Here is a 24,099-nt window from a genome sequence, read left to right on the forward strand (position 1 = left end):
AAACGGACCAACATCTGTAAATGTGCATTTTGACCACATCTGTAAATGTATTTTGCTAATTACACGTGTAAATGTGTATTCTTGACCCACTTGAGGGCAAGCTCTTGACATTTTTCATCGTGGAGTTGGTCCTGTCAGGTTTAAAAGCCCATTCCCTTCCCCTGAAGGCTGGTCACCGTTCCTTCTCCGGCCAACCCCTCCGAGGGGTGCGGGGCGCTCTGGACAGTAGATCCGCCTCATGCTCATGATCCCTTTCTTCCCGAACAGTTTCCGCTGGTAGGTGGGACGCTCTGCCGCTCAGCACCCTTGCCCCCGAACTCTCTCTTCAAAAGCTGCCTTGCGGTGGAAGGGTTATTGCCTGCTCAGTGAATATGGGATGTGGTGAAGAAGCCAAAGGATTGAGAAGGACAATGTTAGGCAGCTGGCCGCTGGACAAAGTGACTTTTGATTGTATTTTGTTTATAGCTGGTTGGGCTCCGGCTCTTCCCTCTCCCATCGGTTTTAGATGTTTGAACCTACAGCTCTGGCTGATGGTGCCCAATAAAATGAAACAAAAACCGTTGCTGCTTCACTTTTTTTCTTTTTTTTCCCTTCACGGCGGGGTGGGGTGTCCTGTTCTCCACGGTCACAGAGGAGCCGGTTTATTCAACTTGGACTCCAGGAGGCTGCTTCCTAGAGGAAACGTGTCCTCAGCGCCTCTAGCCGGGCTGGCTGCGGAGCCCCTTTCGCTAGCGGCCAGAGCCCTTTTGACTTGCGGGGCGCCCCGGTGCTGCCGGGGCCACCGTGACTTCAGCCTCGGAAGAGGCTGGTTTCTTCGCGGGGAGGAGCAGGTGCCTCGCCGCTCTACCTGGCGTCGGATCTGCGTTAGCTGTGCTCCACAGTACCCTGGCTGCCAGGGGGCGGGTGGTGGGAGTTAGGGCTAGAGATTGGGGCAGAAGGCCAAATGGAACGCGGAATACCGTCGGGGCGTGCACGAGGATGTGGCGAAACGTGGAAGCTTCGCAAAGTTGGCGCCCTGCAGCTAGAGACGCCACACCAGGGCCGTGGCTTGCTCCGCCTAATGGCGGGCCAAACCCCGCCGGCGAAGCCTACGTTTGTGGTTCCTCCCCCACGTCGACCGCTTGCCCAATCAGTGATTTCGGCTTGGCGAGGTTGATGCTCATTGGCTTTAGCATGAAAGCTCGGGCTTACTGACGTTTCCTCCTCTTCCCGGCCTCTCAGGTGATTGGCATTCGTGGTAACCAATCAGGAAGAGGACCGGGGGGAACGCCTGCCTCTTACTTAATTGAACGGCCAATCCCGTGGTAGGTTCACCTCCCCCTCTCTACCCAGAGTCACTGCTGCGGCCGCCGCCATTTTAGCGTTTTGTCAGAATCGTCCGCGCCGCGAGGAGAGCCCCTGCTGTTTTCCGTGCGGGTGAGACTCCGAGCCCCCTCACTGCCTTTCTATTTTTTTCTCCCCTGCTACGCCTTACCTCAGCCCTTTGGGCTTCAGGGCCACGTTAGTGGGGCCGCGGCCTCCGCGCCCCGAGGCCGAGCGCCGCCGGCCTCGCTGCCCGGCCTCAGCGCGGTAAGCGGGAGGCGCGCCCTTCCCCCACCGCGTCCCCCGAGAATGCCTTGCGCTCTCCTCATCCTGCCCTCTCCCGGACTTGGCTCGGCGTTCGGCCTCGAGGTTTCCGCCCAGATGACCGCGCTTCTCTCGACGGGGGTGGCGGCGGGGTGGGGGGCGGGGGTTTCCCGTCTCGTTTCGAGAATTTTCAGGCCCCGAGGCATGGGTCGTCGGGCGGCTGAGCGTGGAGCCCCCGCGCGCGGCCTGAAGCGCCCCCTCAGCGGCCCCTGTCGCGCCCTCCCCGGCTTCCCCGGGACCCCTGGAAGCGTTCCGCTGTCCGGAAATGGTGGCTGCTTCGGCCGTGGGGACGAGGGGGAGCGTCAAGGCCGCGCGTCTCGGGCCGTGGGACCGGCTCGGCAGTCGGGCCTCTGGCCTGAGCTCAGAATTGGGGGGTGCCGCTGCGCCCCCGTTTGTGTTGTCACTATCGCGCCCCTCCGAAGCCACCCGGGCCCTCCAGACCCTTTTGTCTCCCGTTCCAATGCCGCCTTCTCCCTGAGGCCGTTTCCGATGGGTAGCGGGCGCGCTCCCGCCTCGCTGTGGGGTCTCTAGTGTGTGTGTGTGTGTTGGGGGGGCGGGCGGTTAGCGGCGTGGGAGCGCAGACGGCGGAACCGAGCCCCCCACCCGCTGTGGGCCTTGGAGGCCTTCGGTTAGAAACTTTGTTTCTTCTCTCCCAGGCTGCGTCCGAGATGGTGAAGCTGTTCATTGGAAACCTGCCCCGGGAGGCCACCGAGCAGGAGATCCGCTCCCTCTTCGAGCAGTACGGGAAGGTGCTGGAATGTGACATCATTAAGAACTACGGCTTCGTGCACATCGAGGACAAGACGGCGGCCGAGGATGCCATCCGCAACCTGCACCACTACAAGCTGCACGGGGTCAACATCAACGTGGAGGCCAGCAAGAACAAGAGCAAAACGTCCACCAAGCTGCACGTGGGCAACATCAGCCCCTCTTGTACCAACAAGGAGCTCCGCGCCAAGTTTGAGGAGTACGGGCCCGTCATTGAGTGCGACATCGTGAAAGATTATGCCTTCGTGCACATGGAGCGCGCGGAGGATGCCGTGGAGGCCATCAGGGGCCTCGACAACACAGAGTTTCAAGGTGAACCACCCTCTTTGCGAGGGGCCTGCAGACAGCAGCTGTGAACGGAGAATAGGTTGGATAAGTAAAGGGAAGGGCTAAGGCCAGGCTAACAGCTGTTACCTGGCAGGTGATGGAGGCAGCAGTGTAGGGATGGACAGGATGGCGAATGCTGGGACCCTGGTCTTACCCTGGGTCTTCGCCCAAGATGAAAGGGAGGGGGCGGGACCTTGGGGCTTCAGTTTGCAGCCCCTAAGACTTGAGGTGTACTGGTAAAAAAATTGGAAGATTCTTTAGTTACCTGAGGGTGGGGGGGGGCGGGGGAAGGTTGATGATGATAGATCAGGTTGCAGAATTTAGCTCCATTTATTGCCTCACCATAGTGCCAGCTTTGAGTTACTTCACATTTCCAGAAGCTGGCAAAGGCTCCTTAAGCAACGCTTGGGAGCAGAGTCTTTCTGAAGCTCCCTTATGGAGACCCACTCAGAACGTCTTGGTAAAGATGACGCTCATTTTCTTCAGCTAATTGTTTCTGAAGGTTAAAGTGCTTGCTGCTTTTCTGTTATTCTTGTACCAAGTTCCGTTCTGAGGAAGAGACCATTCCAGGATAAATTTATTTACTTCTGGAGATTTCTGAGGAGAAGGGAGGCGTCACAATTAAGGGATCATGACGGCAATGTCTTTTCACTGGAGTGGAGTAGCTAGGTGTTAGCTTGAAGCCTTGACTAGAATTAGTGTGTCTGGAGGGTAATATAAGATACCAGTTGGATTAATATTTGGAATGCATTAACATATTTTGAGCTCTAAACTCTTGCCACAGTGGCAGTTGGGAAGGGTGTGGTAACTATGGTGAGTTAACTTCTTCCACCCCTTTTGGATTCCCTACGTCTGTAAAATACCTTTTACTTTGGTTGTAACCCCTTTCCAAATTATGGGGTATTCCCTCCTCGCAACATTTTAAACCTATTTTAACCCTCCTAGCCCAAACAAATGGCCTCTAACTCCTGATCATTCTTCTTAGCTAATCATTGCTGCTGTCTTCATGTTTATTTCCTTTAACTCGGGTATTTCTTATAGCTGGAGGTGTTTGATCATCAATCCCTCAAGCGCCAGGTGCTCTGTCATGGGTATTGTGCATTATTAAGGGACAGAGTTGCAGGTCTCTCAGGCCTAGTTTCTTTTCCCTTTTAATTGGTAAGTTGAGAATTATTTTGAGTCAACAACTTAATTGGGAGCAAAGGTTGCTTTTGTGATGTGGCATCTTAATTTTTGAAGTCTTCTGCATTTTACTCCATTGAGAAGAGGTGCTGGTGTCTGTAGCACTCACTTGCCTAAGTGGAGGACCGAGGACTGGTTTCAGGACAAATCCTTACAGCATATTCTGGGTATTTAAACTTCAGGATATCCTGTTTACTTTATTGACCATATCCCTAAATACGATCTTTTAGATAGGAGTAAGTAGTACTTATCAAACTGTCCTTTTCCCTACCAGTTGATTAGTATTAGGTCTGCATCTCCTTTCAGGTATTTTTTTAAAGACTTCCTTTTGTTTTCCGACTTTGGAATCTACAGACTTTAAGAACAGGATGTTTATCTTAATGACTTTTATGTCTTGAAAGTGTGTAGTTGGTTCCTTGGCTCTGCACTTGTTATCTCTAGATTTGTTAGGTGCCAGAGTAGTCCCATGGGCAAATGCCAGAGGAGCAGAGGTTAGCCCTTTGAAGTTTTCTTTTTCCCTCTTTAACTTCTTTATTGCATATTTAAACTCTTTAACACATAACTAGCCTAGGTAGAATGCTTGAATTAGTGGGGGTTTATTTTTTGTATTTTAATCCTTTTACCTGTTTTTCCTTTACTGGCATCCCAGAACCTAATATTAATTTTGCTGGTTAAGTTTTTATTAGGTGATTATTTTTTCCCCCTGGTTCTAAGCATTTGCTACTTTAACATGTGCATATAAAGTTTCTCTTTTGTTATCTGAGGTACTCCATAGTGTTTGCCAACTGCTTCTGGCCTGATGCTTGGGGGTCAATCCTGGCATTGCTGGGGAATCATTTGTGCTGCTAGTGCAGTTTCTTTGGCTCCAAGAAAGTTCTTTAAATCTGCAGTAGTATTTTTCATTTTCAAGATAAAAACAAATTTCTATTTAAAATGTAGTAATTGTTCTAGCTCAGTATGCATGTCTTGCACTTGAGGCCTCTGTTTGACTCTGCTCTATATAAGGACCCTGAGCAACTTCCCTACCCTGTCATGTTTTTATGATCTCCTGTCCCTAACTTTATTTTTTAAATTAAAATTTATTTTGTTTTGGGTTATTCCCAGCGGTGTTCAGGGATCACTCCTGGCAGGCTCAGGGGAGCATATGGGGTTCTAGGGATAGAACCCAGGTTGGCTATGTGCAAGGCAAATGCAGTCCCTCTTGAACTGTAGTGGCCCCCAGGTTCCTCATTCTAGAGAATTACTGTTGTTACTATTAATTTTTTTTTTTTAGTTTATTTGAGGCCACATCAGTGATATTCAGGGCTTACTCCTAGCTCTGTGCTCAGGGATCACTTCCGGTGGTGTTCTGGGGACCATGTGGGGTCCCAGGGATAGAACCCGGGTCTGCATCATGCAAGGCAAAGTTACCCAACTGTACTAGCTCTCCAGTCCTACTTTACACTTTTTGCACCACTCTCCCTGCTTTTCTTTCAGTTAACCTTGTGAACTGTCTCCCTTGAGTTTTTTTTGCTTTTCTTTTTATCCCTTTTTGATCCTAGTAGGGCGTCAGTTAAAAAGTAGACAGCTATCAGATGGTAAAGAATCTTTGTTAGAATGATTATCAGAACGGACAAATTGAAGGGCATGTTTAGGGGAAAAGGACTAGTTCATCATCTCCCCTACATTTGTGAGCATTTTTCCTAAAACTCTTAAAACACCATTCTGAGTCACAGATTTATACCCGAGAGCTCTGTTAGTGATTCCTTGAGTCTTACTCTCTTCTCTTTGTTCTAGAGGTAGTTGGGGTTGGCCTCTCCGGTCCATGCTGCGGAGAGCAGTCTTGATCATGAAGCTTGCCAGTGTCAGTCTTTCGGAGCATCTTTCTTACAGTGGTTTTCTTCTGTCACTGGAATCCTCTATCCATGGTCACTTGACAAAGAAGGAGATGCTTGTTTTTGAACGAGAAGAGTTTCTTTCATAAATGCTAGTGTTAGAACGAGCCATTTCTTCATTTAATTGCTCTTTGCTTGAAATCAAGTCGTTATAACAATTGCATACTGGATTTGTAAAAATTACCTTTTGGCAATGAGTTCTGCATTAGACTTGTACGTAAAGCCATGCTATGAGCACAGTGTCTGGGGTAGGGGCTGGGGCTATGACTAAGCGTGATAGCAACACTTCTTGCGTCTGTTTCTTCAAGGCAAAAGAATGCACGTGCAGTTGTCCACCAGCCGGCTTAGGACTGCGCCCGGGATGGGAGACCAGAGCGGCTGCTATCGGTGCGGGAAAGAGGGGCACTGGTCCAAAGAGTGTCCGGTAGATCGTTCGGGCCGCGTGGCAGACTTTACCGAGCAGTATAATGAGCAATATGGAGCAGTGCGCACACCTTACACCATGAGCTATGGGGATTCATTGTATTACAACAACGCGTACGGAGCGCTCGATGCCTACTACAAGCGCTGCCGTGCTGCCCGGTCCTATGAGGCAGTGGCGGCTGCAGCTGCCTCCGCGTATAATTACGCAGAGCAGACCTTGTCTCAGCTGCCACAAGTCCAGAACACGGCCATGGCCAGTCACCTCACCTCCACCTCTCTCGATCCCTACGATAGACACCTGTTGCCGACCTCGGGAGCTGCTGCTGCTACAGCTGCTGCTGCTGCAGCAGCCGCTGCTGTTACTGCAGCTTCCACTTCATATTACGGGCGGGATCGGAGCCCCCTGCGTCGCGCTACAGGCCCAGTCCCCACTGTTGGAGAGGGCTACGGTTACGGGCATGAGAGTGAGTTGTCCCAAGCTTCGGCGGCCGCGCGGAATTCCCTGTACGACATGGCCCGGTATGAGCGGGAGCAGTATGCGGATCGGGCGCGGTACTCAGCCTTTTAAAGCTGGAGGTGAGAGCGGTGGGGTGTTCCCTGTTGTGGTTTTGCCATTCCTCCTGCAGCCCAAAGGCTTCACTCAGGCTGCCCTGCTTGCTTGCTTTTGCGGGGTCAGGGAAAGGTTACTAGCATGGTTCAAAGGCTAGGAGAAGTCCTTAAGAAACTTAACCTTTTGAAGTGAGTAAACATCCTTAGCCCTCATGGCTATTTTTCCAGGACTCCTAGTAGCCGAAGTAAAATTCTATTTATCCCTGGAAATGCAAACACTAAATGGTGTGATGAATCTTGGGTCACACCTACGTGGTATAACTGAACTGAGCGGGACCCAGACGCTCAGACCCAGGTGTGCCGTTTCTCAGAGCCTTGGCTGAGAATATTAAGGTCTCAAGTTTCCTGTTTCGCATTGCACTGGGTGAGGGTCTGATAGGACCTGCGCAAAAGCCCTGCTAGTGCCCAGGGCCCATTACTATGAAGACTCACGGTGTCATCATCTTAATCTTGAAGCAGCGTATCTCTGCCATTTCTGAACAATTCGTCCCCTTACGAAAACTTTATAGAAAACACTTGATGGTAAGTTGGGGTCAGGAGTGAAAAAAGGTAACTTCTGTTTGTTAAAATTGAGTTCAACTTGGAATCTTGGGGACAGACCTGGCCAACTTGTCCACCCAGCTCAGGTGTGTTCCCTGAAGAGAGTGCCCATTCCATTGCTTTATGAATTTGTCCTTTAAGAGCCTATTTACTTGGTTTTTTTTATTTAAGGCGGGGGGGGGGACTGTTCCCCCCCCAGCTCTAGACTTGACATCATCCTTTTCACTTCTTTGAGGTATGTGGTACCCTAAGCCTGTCCACACAGCTGTTGAGCTTACTCTAGCTGACACTGAATCCAGGAACAGGAGTCTGCCTTACGCACACGACTCCCTCAATCTCCCACCACCAGTTATCCCTATGCTGCCAGCTCTACCTGGAGTCCTCTGGCTGTTTCTGCTCCTGTGAATTTGGAGCCAAGTGATCCGCTTGGCTCTTCATTTGAATATATATTCTACTTTTTGATGCTTGCCAGCTTTGGGCTCTTGGTTTTTGAGATTCTCAGTGCCCTTTGTTTTTGAGTACCCCATGTGCCTCAGACATAGCCCTTGATCTGTAATCCTTCAATAAGAGGAAGGCGATCCTGTCATCTTTGCAGTTACTGCAGAAGGTATAAGCCCTCCCAAGGTGGGGCTGAAAGAGGCAGTGTTTAGGCTTCCACATGCCCTCTGGTCCCTTCATCCTCCCCTAAGCAGAGTTGGCTGTCCTCAGGTCTTAGAGTTTGTTCAGTTGATGCTCCAGTTTTCCTAGACCTTGAGTGGATTTTTGGTTTTTGACCTTGGAATGATTTTTTAAAAGTTAAAAACCATTCCAAGGTCAAAAAACCCCCAAAATTTAATAGTAGCACCTAAAATAAGATTTCATTTTGACTTTTGACCCTAGGGAGTTAAATTCGTTATGATGCAGAATTTTCTTCTTGGAGGAATGGTAAGGTAATATCAAAAGAAATGCTGTTAAGAGAAAAGCCCGGGTCTGGGACTGCTTAACCTTCAAGTGACTCTCTGGCCTTCAAGCCCTTTACCTTTCATTTTAAGAATAAAATTTGATTTACCATTGGTTTGCAATACTGAAGTTTCAGGCAGGAATACAGTGTCTTCGTTCTAGATATGTATAAATCTCAGCATATCCACCACCCAAATTCTAGGGCCATTCCCAAGACCAGATTGCCCTCTCAGTTCACTTCTAGAGATGATGATCCTGGGGAGGGCAGACAACTTCCAGACTGTCAAGTTACCAGAATGTTGTAAAGATGTTCTTTGAAGTTCTAAATGGGAAAGCCCTTTTGAGCTTTGCTGTATTGTGCTCTCTTGCAGGTGGGATGTGTGTGGGCTGAGATTCCCAGCTGCGGTTGTGCATGAGAATACACCCTTCGTGGTACCCGTCTCCGGGATGTTCTCGGCTCTGTTCGTTCAGTCCCTCAGGAACCGTGGACCTTAATTTACCTTGCTAAGTTCAGACCACCTCTTCCTTTGCTCTCCTGCCGATTTTCCTGTTCTTCCTGTACTTCTGTTCTGTAGCTTCCGTTCATGCTCTGCCCGCCCCACAGCCTCACTGTGTGGGAGCTTGGTGGGGACTGTCCCTGCCTCCTGCCTCCGTGAGCGTTGGTTTGGGAGTGACTCGGCGAGAGGAGCGCTACTCCTGAGTCTCTGGCAGATTTATAGAGTTGGATCACTTTTGTTTCTTTCCAGTGAAATAAATGGTTTATCAACTTAGGGTATGTGCTGTGAAAGAGTTCTTGCTTGGGTCTGTGTCTGGGCTGTCATTGGTCCCTGGAAAAGAAGTGGGGGTGGGTGTCAAGTGTGGCCTTCAGTCATCAGTGAGTAACCTTGTGGTACTTCCTAGAGAGGATTTGCAGGTATAAAAGGGAAAGAGGAGGGTGGCAGGGGTTCCTGCATAGAAAAGAACCCAGGTAGATTGTAAATTCTTGAAATTATCCCATAGAACCACTGAGTTCCAACTCCACTTAGAGTAATTTTCAGATACAGCTTGTTCCCCATTGAGGAATTATCATCCTGTCCTTACCCTTCCCATTCTAATTACCCAGAGGCAGCCACTGCATCTAACTTGACTTCCTTGGAAGGGGTCTTGGAAAGGGAAGGCAATAGCTTTCACTTCCATTCCTCCGAGAAGAAATAACAGCTAGGTTTCAACATTATACTGCTGCTTCTCAAGTCCAGTAAAAATCACTTTGATGCTTTTCCCTTTATTTGTCTAGCTCGGCCAGAATGGTTCCCAACACCTGCCTCATCAACGTACTTAGACCTTTAGATTAAAGGAAAGACTCAGTAGCGAGCATTAGTTGATAAACTGAGGAAACTCTGGGGAAAGATGAATTTGAGCACAGGAAAGACCCAACCCCTGCCTTGCATCATGCTTACTTTTGTCCCAAGCTTTAAAATATTTGAGGGGGACCGAGCAATAGTACAGTGAGCATCGCTGAGCATCGCTGGTTGTGACCCAAAAAACAAAAAAATTGGGAGGGGATGAGAGTGTCAACCTTCTGGGGCTATGTTGAGTGCATTTCTGGGATCATAAGACAAACACTAAACACCTCCATGTTCTTACCACACATGCTTTGGAGAAAAGTGGGTTCTGGTAATGGGGAGATAAGGGGAAGGAATGAGGCTTACTTCGTTGGGTATTTTCTCAGCTCTTTTCTATATAACCCTTGTACCACGCTTGTTCTAGTTCAGATGCCTGGGACAGGATACGGACTATTGGCAGTTTGCAATCTAGTGGATACTTGTTTTAGGCAAGACCCTGCAACAGATATTTCATGTCTGATCCAGAAATGATTGTTTTCCTATCAAGATCTTAATTCTTAGCCCAAAATACAAGTGATAGTTACACATGATTTTGATAGGTAAGGTGGTTTCAAACTAAAGTCTGGTACCCACAAAGTTTTTAAAGAGAAAAATTGAGGTTTTGAGGCTACACCCAGATGTGCTCTGGGCTTCTAGGTGTGCTAGGGAGCATATTTGGTGGCGGGGCTAGAACCTTCCTCTTAGACCAACAGTGAGTTCTTAGACCAGTAGGGAAGGGGGAAGGCAAAAGGGTTAGGTCCCTGCGTTTGCATTTGTGGGATATGAGTTTAATCCTAGCCACTATATGGGCTTTTCAGAGGACTTTGCTGCTTGGGGATAACTCCTGGTAGGCTTGGAACCATATGGAGTGCTAGGGATTGAAAGTGGGTTGGTTGCGTACAAGGCAAATGCCTTAGCTGTTGGTGTGTTGTAGCTCTGGCCCCTAAAATGATTTAAAAAATTAAAGGAATGGGGGCTGGAGCAATAGCACAGTGGTTAGGGCATTTGCCTTGCATGTGGCCAACCTGGGTTTGATTCCCAGCTTCTTATATGGTCCTTTGAGCATTGCCAGGTGTAATTTCTGAGTGCGTGAGCCAGGAGTAACCCCTGAGCACTGCCGGGTGTGACCCAAAAAGCCAAAAAAAAATTTTTTTTTAAAGGAGCCATTGAGAGCACTGTCACCTGTAACATGCGAACACCCAGAATTTCCTGACACCCAGAATCTGGGCTGGATGCATGCAATAATAGTGGCCATTGGGGGCCACATCTGACTGCTCGGGAAATTTCACCTTGGTTACTTAGGGATGGCCCTTGGCTGTGCCTCTAAGGAACATGTGCAGGGGATCAGGCATCCTGCATGCATGTTCTAGCCCTTATGGTTTGATTTTTGTTGTTTTTGGGACACCGGTTTTTGGATTACTTGAGGTTCTGCTTTCAGGGATCACTCCTGGTGGGCTTGGGGGACTATATTAGTGTGGTGGAGATCAAATGGGGGTTTTCTCGTGCAAGGCAAGCCCCCTGTACTATCACTCTGGCCTCTGATCTTTTATCTTTAGAGTATATGTTGAAAAAAAATAGCATTGTTAAAGAATGGGAAAATAGTGAATTCTAAACTTTTTTGATGGTACTGGAGATTATGCCCAGATTTCACTCAGGCAAGACATATGCTTTATTGGATTCCATGTTAGTGACCTCATGTTGTATCTAAAAGGGTAGAACATAGAAGTTTACATCGTCTTTTTTTGTGAGCACCTCCACCCAGTGTCTGGAACTGGGGTGGGACTTGGGGCCACTATCGTGCTGCGTGGTGTGGGACAGGACTGGCGCTTAGGAATGTGACCTTGTAGTGTTTGGCAAACTCTAGGCCTCACATGCTGGCCATAGGCGGTATCACTTGAGCACCAGCTCTTTTATTTCTTGATTATTTTTAAGCTTCAGTCCATTTCAGTGACAGGCACAGTCTGCTGTTTAGTTGAGATAATGCTGCTGTCACGAGTAGGGGCTGGAGCCGTAGTACAGGTACAGCGGCTGGGTGTGACCTGGCCTGGATCCCCAGCATCCAAGATGGTCCCCTGAGCACCACTGGTGTGGCCCCAAAACCAAACAAATGAAAAAAGTTACATTGTACTTTATCAGGAATATTATCAAGAAAAATGCATGGCTGAATTTTGGGGAGGCTTCCTAGCCTTTATTCTGTTGAGTGATTAGCATTCCGGAGCTGGCTGGCTTTTTACTTCTCATGTGGACAGTTTCAGAGAGGAATAGAACAACGTGCTTGTCTCTCTGGCTCTGAAGGCTCCTCCCTCTAAGCTCCGGGAGCACTCATTGGGGTATCACAATCCAATGAAGCTTAGTTCCATCTCACTCAGATTGGGTTCTGGACGTGTGGGACAGACCAGCTTAATGGACTGAGTTCATATTTTGGATTCAGGTTTGGGTTTAGTCTTTGACACCGTAAGGTGCCCTGTGCACCACCAGGAAGGAGCAAGCAGAGAGGTGCCCCCAAGTACCATTGGTTGTTGGTTGTAACCTATAAAGAGAAGCATGGGCCGGTGAATGGAGCTGCTTTTTGTGCAGCTCACCCATTCAATCCACAGCACAGCGTGCAGTGTCCTTAGTCTGCCGGGAATGTTGCCTGAGCACAGAGCCAGGAGTAATCCTTGAGCACTGCTGGGTGTGGCACAAAAACAAAACAGCCTCCTCCCTGCAATGAAAAAAAAAAAACCATACAAGGGCAAATTTCAGGGTGATCTAGATTTAAGGCTTCCTCAGAATTTGGGTGATCCAAGCTCCTTATCCCTAGTGCTAAATCAGCTCCAGATGAGGGTGGAGACGTGCCTGTAAGGACTGTCACACACTTGAGTCAAAGTTTGCCTGGTGAGACTTCTCTGTCGGGGGTGGGGGTGGGAGAGGTACTCGATGCTCAAGGCGAAAGAATTCCCAGAATGCTAAGTGCAGGCCCAGGGACTGGTTTCCTGCTGAGTGAGGGCTTAGCAGAAGAACAGTCCCCAAAGGAAATGACTCCAAGACAGAATAAACTGGTTTGGAATATTTGGGGGAAAGTTTTGGTTCACTTGAAGAGTTCAGAGCCAAAGTAACAAAGCAGGTAGAGAATCCAGAAGGGAAGTGTAGACTAGAGAGAGTGCAGCAGGTAGGCACTTGCTGTGCACATGGCTGACCTGAGTTCAGTTCCAGGAATAATGCCCGGGTGCAGAGCCAGGAGTAACCCTAAGCACTGCTTGGTGTGGCCCATAGAACAAGACAAAGTAAATGTTAGCTTTAGAATGGTGTTTTCAAAAATGGAGCCACAAGGCGGGCCATGATACCTTCTGGCACTACTGGGAGTTTGTTCGCCTAAGACAGATTTTTGTGGCCGGTGGACTCAGCAGGGTAGGGTATTTTGCCTTGCATGCAGCCAGTTGGGTTTGATCCCTGGCATACCATGCGGTCCCTTAGCACTGCCAGGATTAACACCTGAGTATTGTCAGGTGTGTCCCAGAAAGCCCTCCCCCCCTACACACACCAAAAATAGATTTGGGGACCTGGGGGAGAGCTTAAAGCTTGAAGAGCATGCTTCACCGGTGGGGGCCCAGTTCATAGTCCCAGCGCCATACAGTCTCCCAAGCACGTTGCCACAGGAGTAACCCCGGAACACTGACCCGAGAACCAAAGATCAGGTGGCTTTCAAGGTTTGCTGCTAAGTGCCTTTGTTTTCTTAGAAGGGTTGGGACGCCTGAGCTAGAGAGGGAAACCCACATGAGTATGGGACCCAAAAGACCAGTCATGGCAGGCTTGAATATTTCATTAACTCATTAAAATTGGGGAAATGGTTAAGGATGAACAAGTGAGTAATGAAGGACATAATTATGAGTAAACTTGGACGTAGGATAGAAACTTTGCAAAGAAATCATGAGCACCGGGGCCCGAGCGATAACAGTGGAGAGGTTGTTTGCCTTGCATGCAGCCAACATGGATTTGATCCCCAGCATCCCATATGGTCCCCTGAGCACTGCCAGGAGTGCAGAGCACCTTTATCCTCAGACACAAAGGAGAACAGGGGAAGAGTGAACAGAGTCCCGGGTACTACATAGGATTTCCTTGATCACCACCTGGAGTGATCCCTGAGCATCTCTGGGTGTGTCCCAAAACCAGACAATAAAGAGTTTTCATTTTTGTTGTGGTGCTGGTGCTGTAGTATTGGAGCATGTGCCCTGCCCATGTGACGCTGATTTTGCTCCTTAGCATCACCAAGATAAAAATTATTGTTCTCACCACTGTTTTTGTTTGAATGATGACTGAATGCACCATCAACTGTCCAGCTTCTCCCTGAAAGTGAATCTGACAGGAGGGATTTGTCCTTTATGGCAGGTTGGTTGCACCCTGGTGATAGAAGGCAGAGGGGGAGAACTCGCCTTGGCCCGGCCACCAGAAAGATAAACACCCGGCTAGAGTGATAGAACAGTGAGTGGAGGTCTTGCCTAGTATATGTCCAGCCTGGGTTTGATTCCTGGCATCCCATATGTTTCTCTGAGCACTGCCGGAAGTGAGCCCTGAGTGCAGTCAGGTGTGACCCCAAGCACTGTTGGGTGTGGCCCCAAAACCAAACACCCGGGAGCCAGAACAGTGGTAGTATAGCCGGTTAGAGAGTGTGCCTTGCACAGCTGACCTGAGTGCATCCCCGCATCCCCTACGATCCCTGAGCCCCTCCAGGAGTACTCAGTCCGGCCTGAGTACTGCTGGGCTGGGTGTGTCTCAAAAATCAAAGAGTGAAAGAGATACAGGAGGAGGAAGAGCTCAGCTGTGACAGGTGGCTATACATGTGGATCAGAGCTTTCACTACTGCTGCTGTTTTTGTTTTTTGGGGGGCCTCTGTGCTTTGTTCTCCCTCTGACTCTGCTGGTCTCCACCCTGGCCATTTACATGCAAGGCGAGGTCCTTTCTTGGCTATACTTTCTCCCTGGTCCCACTAGCTGGCTCTTCAGTTTTGGGGTCACACCCAGCATTAATCAGGGGCTACTCCTGGCAGTGTTTGGGGGGGCCATAATGGGATCTGGAGAGTGAACCCAGATGAGGCGAGTGCAAGGGGAGGGCCTTTCTGGAGGCACCACCCCTCCAAGCATCCCGCTAGTTTTCAACGTTGCTCAGATCACCAGAGTTTGCCCTTAGTCCAAAACTAACTCTCCCCGGAAAAGAGATTCCCAGCAGACATAACCAGGTTTTGAGTGTGGTGTGTGTGTGTGTGTGTTTTGTTTTTATCTCTCTGGCCCACACCCATCTGCTCCAGGCTTACTCCTGGCTGTGTTCCTGACCATATGTGGAGTTTACTTGCTGCGAAGTGCAAGGTTGTGCATTATCTATGTTTTCAGATTCATCATTAGTTGGGGACCTAATTGAAAAAAAACTCAATGGCAATGGAATTAAGGAATGAAAACAATATTAGAACAGTATACTTTTTTTTATTCTAAGAAGGAGTAAATTTTAGCACTCTGATGAAAGACTATCGTCCTTTAACTACTTTTAAGTTTACAGGAGCCAATACAGTAGTAGGGCTGGAGCAGCAGTACAGTGTCAAGGCGTTTGCTTCACAAGCAGCTGACCAGGGGTTCAATCCCCTGTAGCCCATATGGTTTCCCCAAGCACTGCCAGGAGTGTCCTGAGTGCAGAGCTAGGAGTAACCCCTGAGCTTCCGTGGGTATGACCATAAAACAGAACATAAAACAAAAAGAGGTTTATCTTATACTACCTCAAACCTACTGTCCAAACAGGCAGAAATCTTTCTAAATTGCACATACTAAAAAATTTTTCCCACATGCCTTTGTGAAATCAATAAATTACTGCTCATACATTAATGATAAAATACTGAAGTTTTCACAGTGAAAAGTTATTATCCAGAGAAGAAAATACCTTTTACTTGACCCATAGTTTACTTTTCCAGGTAAAGTGTCAGTCCCACAAAAAACAATCTGCAATCCAGAGTAAAATTAAAATAGAGGAATGGTATTTCTGTGGGTTTCCCAAGGACACAAAGATTAACTTGAATTGAGCCTTTCCATCCAATAACCAATATGTTAAAATTGGTCTTACTTCTGAACACCAGGTGTGGCAAAAAAAAAAAAAAAGTCTTACAGAACAGTGACTGAAAATCAGGATTTGGAATCGTCTTGTGTTCTAAAGGAAGAGGGGATAATTTTCTGTAATAAGAGCCAAACAGTGGCACCTGAGAAGTGGGAACTACCCACTCGCATCCGCTTAGATCTGTGGAACTATGAAACCCAACCTTTAGGGACGAGGCTGCTGTTCTTTTCCACACTGGAATAGGAAACAGTGGTCATTGGCCAGCTGAAGTGTCTCTCGTGTATGTCCGGAATAGAGATCTGAAGTAAGAACTGATGCCCCTGGCCTGTTTATCCAGGCAGCTACTGCCTTAGACAAACCACGGTCTCAGAGGCTGATGGGAGGCAGAATTCACCCCAATATAAACTCAAGGGCTTGAGTTTACTTTAGGGGGTGTTGATCGGATCTGTTGCTGGCATTTCCAGCCTCCAGGAGTATAGATTCAGCATGTTCAATCTGAAGTGCCAGTGTGCGCCTGGAATCCAGTTGTGCCCCGGTCACCTCCCCAGGACAGCCTTAAGCTCCTTCCACAGGCAGGGGGACAGCTCAGAGAGGGGGAACGTATGCATGAAACCCCCAAGTCTCACCTCCCATACCACGTGCCCCCGCCAGCCCTACTGATGGAGTCCTTCCGTCTCGTCACTGACCATCTCCAGTGGACAGTGTTCAGCCTAGTTCGTGGGTAGCCCGTTGTCTCGGTCTTCCCAAGTGCTAGAACTGAGCTCCGAGCCTCACGTACTGAGGAAGCATTCCGCTGCTGGGCGCTATCCCTGGTCCCACAGACAAACGTAAAGACATGCTCCGGCTTGGTTCTCGGCGGTTGCTCCTGGTTGTGCTTGGAGACCCATGTGATGCCAGGGATTGAGACCAGGGGCTCACGGACAAGCAAATGCTCGACTGCTGAGCTCCACCTCAGGCCCTTACTCGTGACAAGTTTTGTTTTATGTTTTGGGGCGCCATACTCAGCGTGCTCCTGCCTCAGTGCTTGAGGCCATGCAGTATCTGGGATGGGAACCAGGGCTGTATTACAGGTTAGTTATTAGTAAATATCTTAATTTCTTGACACCCAAATTTAAGGATTTTTTTTTCTTTTTGGGTCATACCCGGCTATGCACAGGGGTTACTCTTGACTCTGCACTCAGGAATTACCCCTGGCATTGCTCAGGGAACCATATGGGGTGCTGGGAATCGAACTCGGGTTGGCCGTGTGCAAGGCAAACGCCCTACCCGCTGTGCTATTGCTCCAGCCCCAAGGATTTTTTTTTTAAGGTTTTAAAATTTTCAGACCAGGGATCACAAAGGTTTGGACAACAAGTTTTGTATGCAGGAGCGCCGTGTCAGCCCCTGCCACAAGATTCCTGGGTGTACCTGGGTGCAGCCCAGGACACCAAAGACGTTTTAGAACACTTTCCCATTGGCATGTTCATTCCGATGGTAGAACATAGCCTTCCCTCGTTTCACTCTGCTGTTTGACTTATGAGAGACAGTGGACAGTCTCTTTTTTTTTTTTCTTATTTGCTTCCAGCAGTGCTCAGGGGACAGTGGGAAGGTGGGGAGCAAACCAGGATTAGAAGAAAAAGGAAAAAAAGGGTTGGCTGCATGCAAGACAAGTACCTTATCTCCCTCGTCAGGTCAGTTGGTTTAGTTTTTCTTCAGAGACTAATTTGTTACGTAGTTTATATAACCTCAGAGTAATGTTTGAACCAGACTGAGTTGCTTTACCAAAAAAAAAAAAGGTAGCGTACACAGTTGCTTTACCAAAATTTTTAATTTTACATATGTGTGTGCGTGTGCATGCCTTGTGTATGTACACACATGCATGTAAACATATATATTATACACTCCCCACCCTCCCCACCCCACCCCCAGTTCTTGGGCATTATGGTGTCTAGCAGTGGTGGAACTTTGCCTGCATAAGTCCCTAGGTTCAATCCAGCACGATCAAACAAAAAGGCCTGTGAGACAGGGCTGAGGGGAAAGCGCCCAGGTTCGATCTCTGGCACTCCGTATGGCACCCCAAGGCCCACCAGGAATGATCCCTGAGTTCAGCTAGGAGTGGCTGTGACCCCCGAACCACCCTCAAGCCCCGAGAGGTGGGAGTGCATGCCTGGTGCCCAGCATGTAGAGACCTTCTGGGACCCTGTGCGAGTGCTTTTGAACCCCCCAGAAACTCTGGGCTGAACAGCCCCAGTCATGGCCCTGAGCTCTGCTGGGGAGCAGCCCCCCAACAAGAAATACTAAACCTGATAGAAAGTTTCTTGAAACCAATTTTTTAGGTTTCAGATATCTCAGGAAGGTAGGTGAAATCTGACTGACAGAATGTTTAAGGAAGCAGGCAAACCCCACCCATGGAGCCTTATTCTTAAACATGAGTTGATGTTAAGGGGGTTCTTGTTCTTGTTTGAGAAAACCCTGTCAGTTGCTCCAGTCTAATGAGTGTCTACAGTTCCTGAGTTGCTTTTCTTTGCCTCAGCCATTATCTGTTTTTCCAGACATTGTGATCTCACTAAAACTTCTCATTCAGTTTTCCATCAGCAACTCTTGTCATGCCTTTGCCTATACCATCATTTTCCTCAGAAGCCGTGGGACCCAGTCCTCTCGCCTTCTCATACTGGGGCAAACCATGAACAGCTTCATTGACTGCGGAGGCTGCCTGTTGAATGTCTGCTCTCACAGCCATGAATATTCATAACCCGACTATTTTTTGGTGCTGCCAGACAGGCACAGAATAGGTCCCCGGTCCTCTTGAACTCTTGTGTATCTCTTTCCCTTGCAATATTCAAATAATAATCTGCTTCCGTCACTAAAAGCAAAGCAGTGGGGCTAGAGCAATAGTGTGGTGAGTAGGGTATCTGTCTCACACTCTGCCAACACAGATTCGATTTCTGGCATCCCATATGTCCTCTGAGCACTGCCAGGAGCAATTCCTGAGCACAGAACCTGGAGTAATCCTTGAGCATTGCTGGGTGTGATCCAAAAACAGAAATAAAGTAGGGCCAGAGAGCTAGTACAGCGAGTAAGGGAGTACAGCATTTGCCTAGTATGCTACCTCTCTGGGTGTGATCCTCACCCGAGCCCCACTAGGAGTGACCCCTGAGCACAGAACCAGGAGTAAATGCTTAGCATGGCCAGGTATAGACCAAAAACCAGAAATTAAAAACAAAACAAATGCTTTAAATTGCGTGGTGGCTGCCCTTGGGCTGGCCTGTCATGGCTTAGCAGGTGTTAATCAGGCCGGGATGGGCGGGACCAGAGCTGGAGCGTCTCTTCTCTGGAGTCAGGTGGGACGTGCTCAGCGCCTGCCTTGCTTGTGTGAGGCACCAGATTGCACCCCTGGCAGAAATCAGCAAGAAAGGGCTAAGGACATGGCTCAGTGGTAGAACACACACCTCCGTCCGTCTCAAGAAAGGCAGAGGATGGGGTGTGGCGAGCCAGGCAGCTGTGCCCTGTGGCAGGAGGGCAGGGCCCGAGAGTGGGCATTACTGGGCGGGTGTCCCTCACCAGAGGGTGGGGGAAGAATTCACAGGGACGATTCCCTGGGTCCTCCAGTCAGCTTCAGCAGCTCCTGGAAACCTGCACCCAGTAGCCTCCCTGGGGCTGGCATTTGGGGGTACTGACCCGGGTGTCTGGGACCCTTTCCTTCATTGCAATCACCATGGCTTTGTGACATGATAAGCAGGCTCTACTTTTCTGGTGGATCACATGCTCAGAGCCACGAGAAGACTTCATCAGCATACGCTCCGCTGGGCCCCCTCGGAGCCCACATTTCAGCCACTCCCGGCCCCATCTCCCAGCACCTCCAAGGTGTACAATCCAGTGCACGGGCCTTCTACCCAGGCCTCCCTGTGTCCCTGTGGCAGGCGGTACTCACCCGCCCGGAACGCCACCTCCCGAGAGACAGAGTGGGCCTTTCCCCAAACACTCCTGCTTCTCATAAGCTTGGCCTGCCTGAGATGCCAGCGTGGGCTGGGCACAGCTGCTCCCCTGGCATTCTGGTTCACCCCATCAAGTTTGGCCCCTTCCACATCCCTCTCCGAGGGGTCCCCAGGCTAGTGGTCCCTTGTTCTTTCAAGATCTTGGTTGCCTTCCTCAGCGGGGGCGCCCCAGGGATGCTTCCACCCCTGGGCTTCTGTGGTGTGCTGGTGTCTGGGCTTGTTCAGGCCCCTGAGACAGTCATCTCCCCAGGCGCTTCCGGGGCATTCCTGGAGCTCAGTCACTGCTTCCCATCGTTCCCCACTTCTCCTTGGGTGGGAAGCATTATCTCTGAGGACCTGGACACTCCCTGAGGCCACGCTTGGACAAGCTGCTTCCGTCCTCCCAGCTCCCTCGTAGCTGCTAATACTCTGCTGGCATTGGGCCCCCAGGGGCAAATTTTCTTTAAAAATTTTTATTTCACATAGATCTGCTGGGGCCACAACTCCTGGTTCTACTCTCAGGGATCACTCCTGGCGGGCTCAGGGGACTATCTGGGGTGCTGGGAATTGAACCCACGTCAGCCACGTGCAAGGCAAACACCTCACCCGCTGTATAACTGCTCAGGCCCCTTCATAGCTTTTTGATGTTCTGTGTTAAAATATTAGCTGTAAGACCTAATACTTTAATATCTGTGGATCATGTAAAGAAATTGGGGCTGGGGAATGGAGTGATAGGATAGTAGGTGGGCCATTTGCCTTTCACACGGCGGACCTGGGGTTCTATCCCCAGGACCCCAGATGGTCCCTTGAATCCACCAGGAATGATTCTTGAGCGCAGATAGAGTAAGCCTTGAGTACCACTGTGTGTGGCCCCAAAACCAACGTGATTTACAGTTATTAGTGAGATTTAGGCAGTGTTTCAGCACCATCCCACCAGGAGTATCAACTTCCCTCCACCAGTGTCCCCAGATGCCTCTCATTCCCCACCCTGCCCCAGGGGTGGGTTTTGTTTGTTTTGATCCACCTCTAGCTATGCTCAGGGGTTACTCCTGGCTCTGCGCTCAGGAATTAACTCCTGATGGTGCTTGGGGGACCATATGGGATGCCAAGGATCGAACCTGGGTCTGCTGCACTTGAGACAAGTGCTCTACCTGTGTGTTCTCTCTCCAGCCTCGAGAGGTGAGTTTTAGGTGACACTGGTGGATGAGTGAGGGCAGGTTATAAGGTAGGGCGAGGCTTGGGCCCCAGCGAAGCTTTTACAAGTGGAGCAACAACTGAGCCGTGTTCCTCCAACCCCTTTCAAGAAGGGGTTGCAACAGGAATCAGGGAGTTTATCATCCAGGCAGCGGTGCTAAAACCAGGAAGGGCAGCTGCTGGGGAGGGGCACAGAGCCCCACTCCATTGGCTCAGGAAGAAGTGCACCAGAGCACGGTGAACATGGGAGGAAGGTGGGAGGAAGGTGTGGCCTTGCGTGTGCCCAGCTTAGATTCAAATCCCAGCACTAGATATGGTCCCTGGAGCCCACCAGGAGTGATCCCTGAGCACAGTCAGAGCCTGGAATAAGCCCAGAGCACTCTCAGTGTGGGCCCCGCTCCACCCCTGCACTCCTCCGAAAATCAAATTGGCTTCATGGTAGGGGAAGGAGTCCTGTTTCGTACCAGACAAATCTCACAAGTACAACTCTCATTTTTGTTCTCTGTGATCATTTCAGTAACTGGATCTGGGGCCAGGGCTAGCTGTACCTCAGTGATGAAGCACATGCCTTACATGTCTGAGGCCATGAGGTCAATCCTCAGCAGCAAAAATGAGTAACGCTGATCCTGTAATCCTTAAACTTCAGGTTTCCTCTCACCAGAGCTCCCTTTCTGAATCCTGATCAATATGCCTTCAAATGTGTGCACCTCTGACTTGGAATAAAATGCTCCAATTAAATTTTTAAAATGTATTTATTTATAACTTACGGGGTCCACTTCCAGACCTTGGGGGTTCAATCCTTAAGCCCTGTGGCACTCAAGGACTCACTAGGCCCGGGCACTAGGGTGGATTACAGTGCTAGGGATCGAACTCAGGGCCTTGCATATGATAGACATGTGCTGTGCCACTTGGGTTACCTCCCTGGTCCAGTTATTCTATTTGATAATGCCCCATGCTTGTTCCTTCATAGTACTTAGTCATAGAATTAAGGTTTGTGAGGCTGGAGCTGCTTTGCATGCACCAACCAGCGTTTGCTCTTCAGTACCCCATTTGATTCCCTGAGCACTGCCAGGTGTGGCCCAAAATCCATACTTGCTAATAACACAAACAAAACTAAAACAGAATTAAGGTTTCTCTTCTATAAACCCCTTATGTTCCATTACCCAGCTTTTGGCTCATAGCACTGACAGTCACTGACAAATTAAAGTGAATTCAGAAGTTTTTTTAGAGGTGCCTCATTGGATTCCACAATGAAAACTTGGTAAATAAAAGGGGTACTGTAACCACACTGTGCAGATCTTTCTTGTGTAGATGTAACTATTTCTTTATAATCACCAAGGTCTAGGATGGGTTGAAAACTACCCAATCCCAATGAGTGTTTTAGAGGGTAGGTGTTTTCTAAGGGAAAAATGGAGTTCTGTCAGGCTTTTTTTTCCTGTACGAAACTTTCCCATCTGAACCGTGCTGTCTAATGATCCACAAGTGACTGACTTATAAATTAAAAATCTAGTTTCTTAGCTACATTTCAGGTACTTAAAAGCCACCTTCGCAATACCATAAGAGAGTGCAAACACAATGGTGACACTGACAGCACAGATAAACTTCCAACATCCCAAAGGCTTACTGGATATACTGATGTATGACTTTTTAACCAAACCAAGCTTTTCTTTGCTTAAATCCTGCTAATGAAACAGACTAGTTAGGATGTGTTAAACTGCTATATGAAGTGCATTAAGAACAAAATCCAACATAATACTAAACCCCATGGGTAAGCAGAGATGAGGGAGACAGAGAAAGTACAGTGTGATTCCCATCATAGTATGATCCCTAGAACATCGCCAGAACTGATTCCTTAGCACAACAGATCCAGAAGCCAGCCCTGAGCACAGCCAGGTTAATCCCTAAATACAAAAAGCAAAGACAAGGACCTGAGACTTGCCAACCAGGCAGGGGGCTGAGTGCCAGGTGCTGCAGTACTGGGACCCCGCCAAGGTCAGTACTGGAGGACCCAGGACTATACTTAGTGATGCTAGAGACTGAACCTGGGGCAGGGCTCACATGCACCCTAAGCAATCCCTGGCCCAGCAAACAACACTCTCCTGGCTCTCCCTGGCGCTTTGGACATGCACTCCATGAGCCCTGTATCTCTGTCTTTTCCTTTTTTTGTGAGACATGATTGAATCTTCCAAGGGGATGTTGAAGATCACCTGGGCCCTCTGCAGTTCTCCACTAACTGGACTGTGTTCATGGGTCGGATAACCTCCAGATTTTTATACCCTACTCCAAAATAAAAAAGGGATTTTTTCACTTTTTACATAAACATAAAACACGGGAAAGTGCTATATAACCAAGTAAAACTACATTGAAATTTATCCATCAAAATTCCCAGAGAATACAATTATGGTTCAGCAGGGTCGTTCGATGCTTATGAGGATAAGTAATGATAATACAATTCTTAAAAAATGTTTGGTTTTGGGTTACACTCAGGCAATACAAAGCTTACTCCTCACCCTGCACTCAAGGATCACTTCTAGCAGGCTTGGGACTGAATCTAGTCAGTGCCCTACATGCTGTACTGTGTCTGGTTAATATTTTAAAAGAGCTCTACAGGCTGCATTTTTTTGGGGGGGGGTCACACCCAGCGATGCTCAGGGGTTACTCCTGGCTCTGCACTCAGGAATTACTCCTGGCGGTGCTCAAGGGGACCATATGGGATGCTGGGAATTGAACCCGGATCAGCCTCGTGCAAGGCAAACGCCCTACCTGTTGTGCTGTTGCTCCAGCCCTCTACAGGCTAAATTTTATAGCAGTGTTGACTCTACTAATCATTAATATCCTACTTGCTTTTCTGTTCAAAATACTGATAAACTGGTAATTCAAAATACTTCCCTGGGACCAGAGCAATAGTACAGTGGGTAGGGCGTTTGCCTCGCACATGGCTGACCTGTGTTTGATCCCTGCCATCCCATATGGTACCCTGACACTGTCAAGAGTAACCCCTGAGCATTGCCAAGTGTGACCCAAAGAGCCAAAAAAAAAAAAAAAAACCAAAAAACCCCAAAATCCAAAACCACCCAAAATCCCCTCCCCTTTTTTGATTTATTGTAGTTTTCTTAATTTTAGCAGAATATTCTTATACTAGCAGAATACCAATACCATGATAAGAGAGAGCTCTAAAAACTGGGATTTTCTTTGGTTTGGGAGGTACTAACTACAATGATCGAGGGA

The 24,099-nt window shown here is 48.8% G+C and overlaps 1 protein-coding gene across 2 annotated transcripts; it reads left to right on the forward strand.

Annotated features, from left to right (window-relative positions):
- Window positions 1–1,257: 1,257 nt before the first annotated feature.
- Window positions 1,258–9,063, forward strand: RBM4 (RNA binding motif protein 4). 2 transcript variants are annotated; one of them, XM_056131941.1, is made up of 4 exons: window positions 1,258–1,416; window positions 2,283–2,706; window positions 6,086–6,776; window positions 8,660–9,063. In XM_056131941.1, exons 2-3 carry the CDS (start codon window positions 2,295–2,297, stop codon window positions 6,766–6,768), a joined length of 1,095 nt encoding a protein of 364 aa, XP_055987916.1. In that variant the 5' UTR covers window positions 1,258–1,416; window positions 2,283–2,294; the 3' UTR covers window positions 6,769–6,776; window positions 8,660–9,063. The 2 variants fall into 2 exon arrangements, with proteins under 2 accessions (XP_055987916.1, XP_055987917.1); XM_056131942.1 differs by lacking the exon at window positions 6,086–6,776.
- The last annotated feature ends 15,036 nt before the right edge of the window (window positions 9,064–24,099 follow it).

This window comes from Sorex fumeus, unplaced genomic scaffold, assembly GCF_029834395.1.
Source record: "Sorex fumeus unplaced genomic scaffold, SorFum_2.1 ptg000093l, whole genome shotgun sequence".
NCBI classification, from domain to species: domain Eukaryota; kingdom Metazoa; phylum Chordata; class Mammalia; order Eulipotyphla; family Soricidae; genus Sorex; species Sorex fumeus.

What these genes read in the sequence shown, in the direction of transcription:
- RBM4 (XM_056131941.1), top strand. Translation starts at nt 2,295, where the DNA reads ATGGTGAAGCTGTTCATTGGAAACCTGCCCCGGGAGGCCACCGAGCAG. An exon ending in CGACAACACAGAGTTTCAAG is followed by an intron (nt 2,707 to 6,085) that starts GTGAACCACCCT and finishes TGTTTCTTCAAG; the next exon opens with GCAAAAGAATGCACGTGCAG.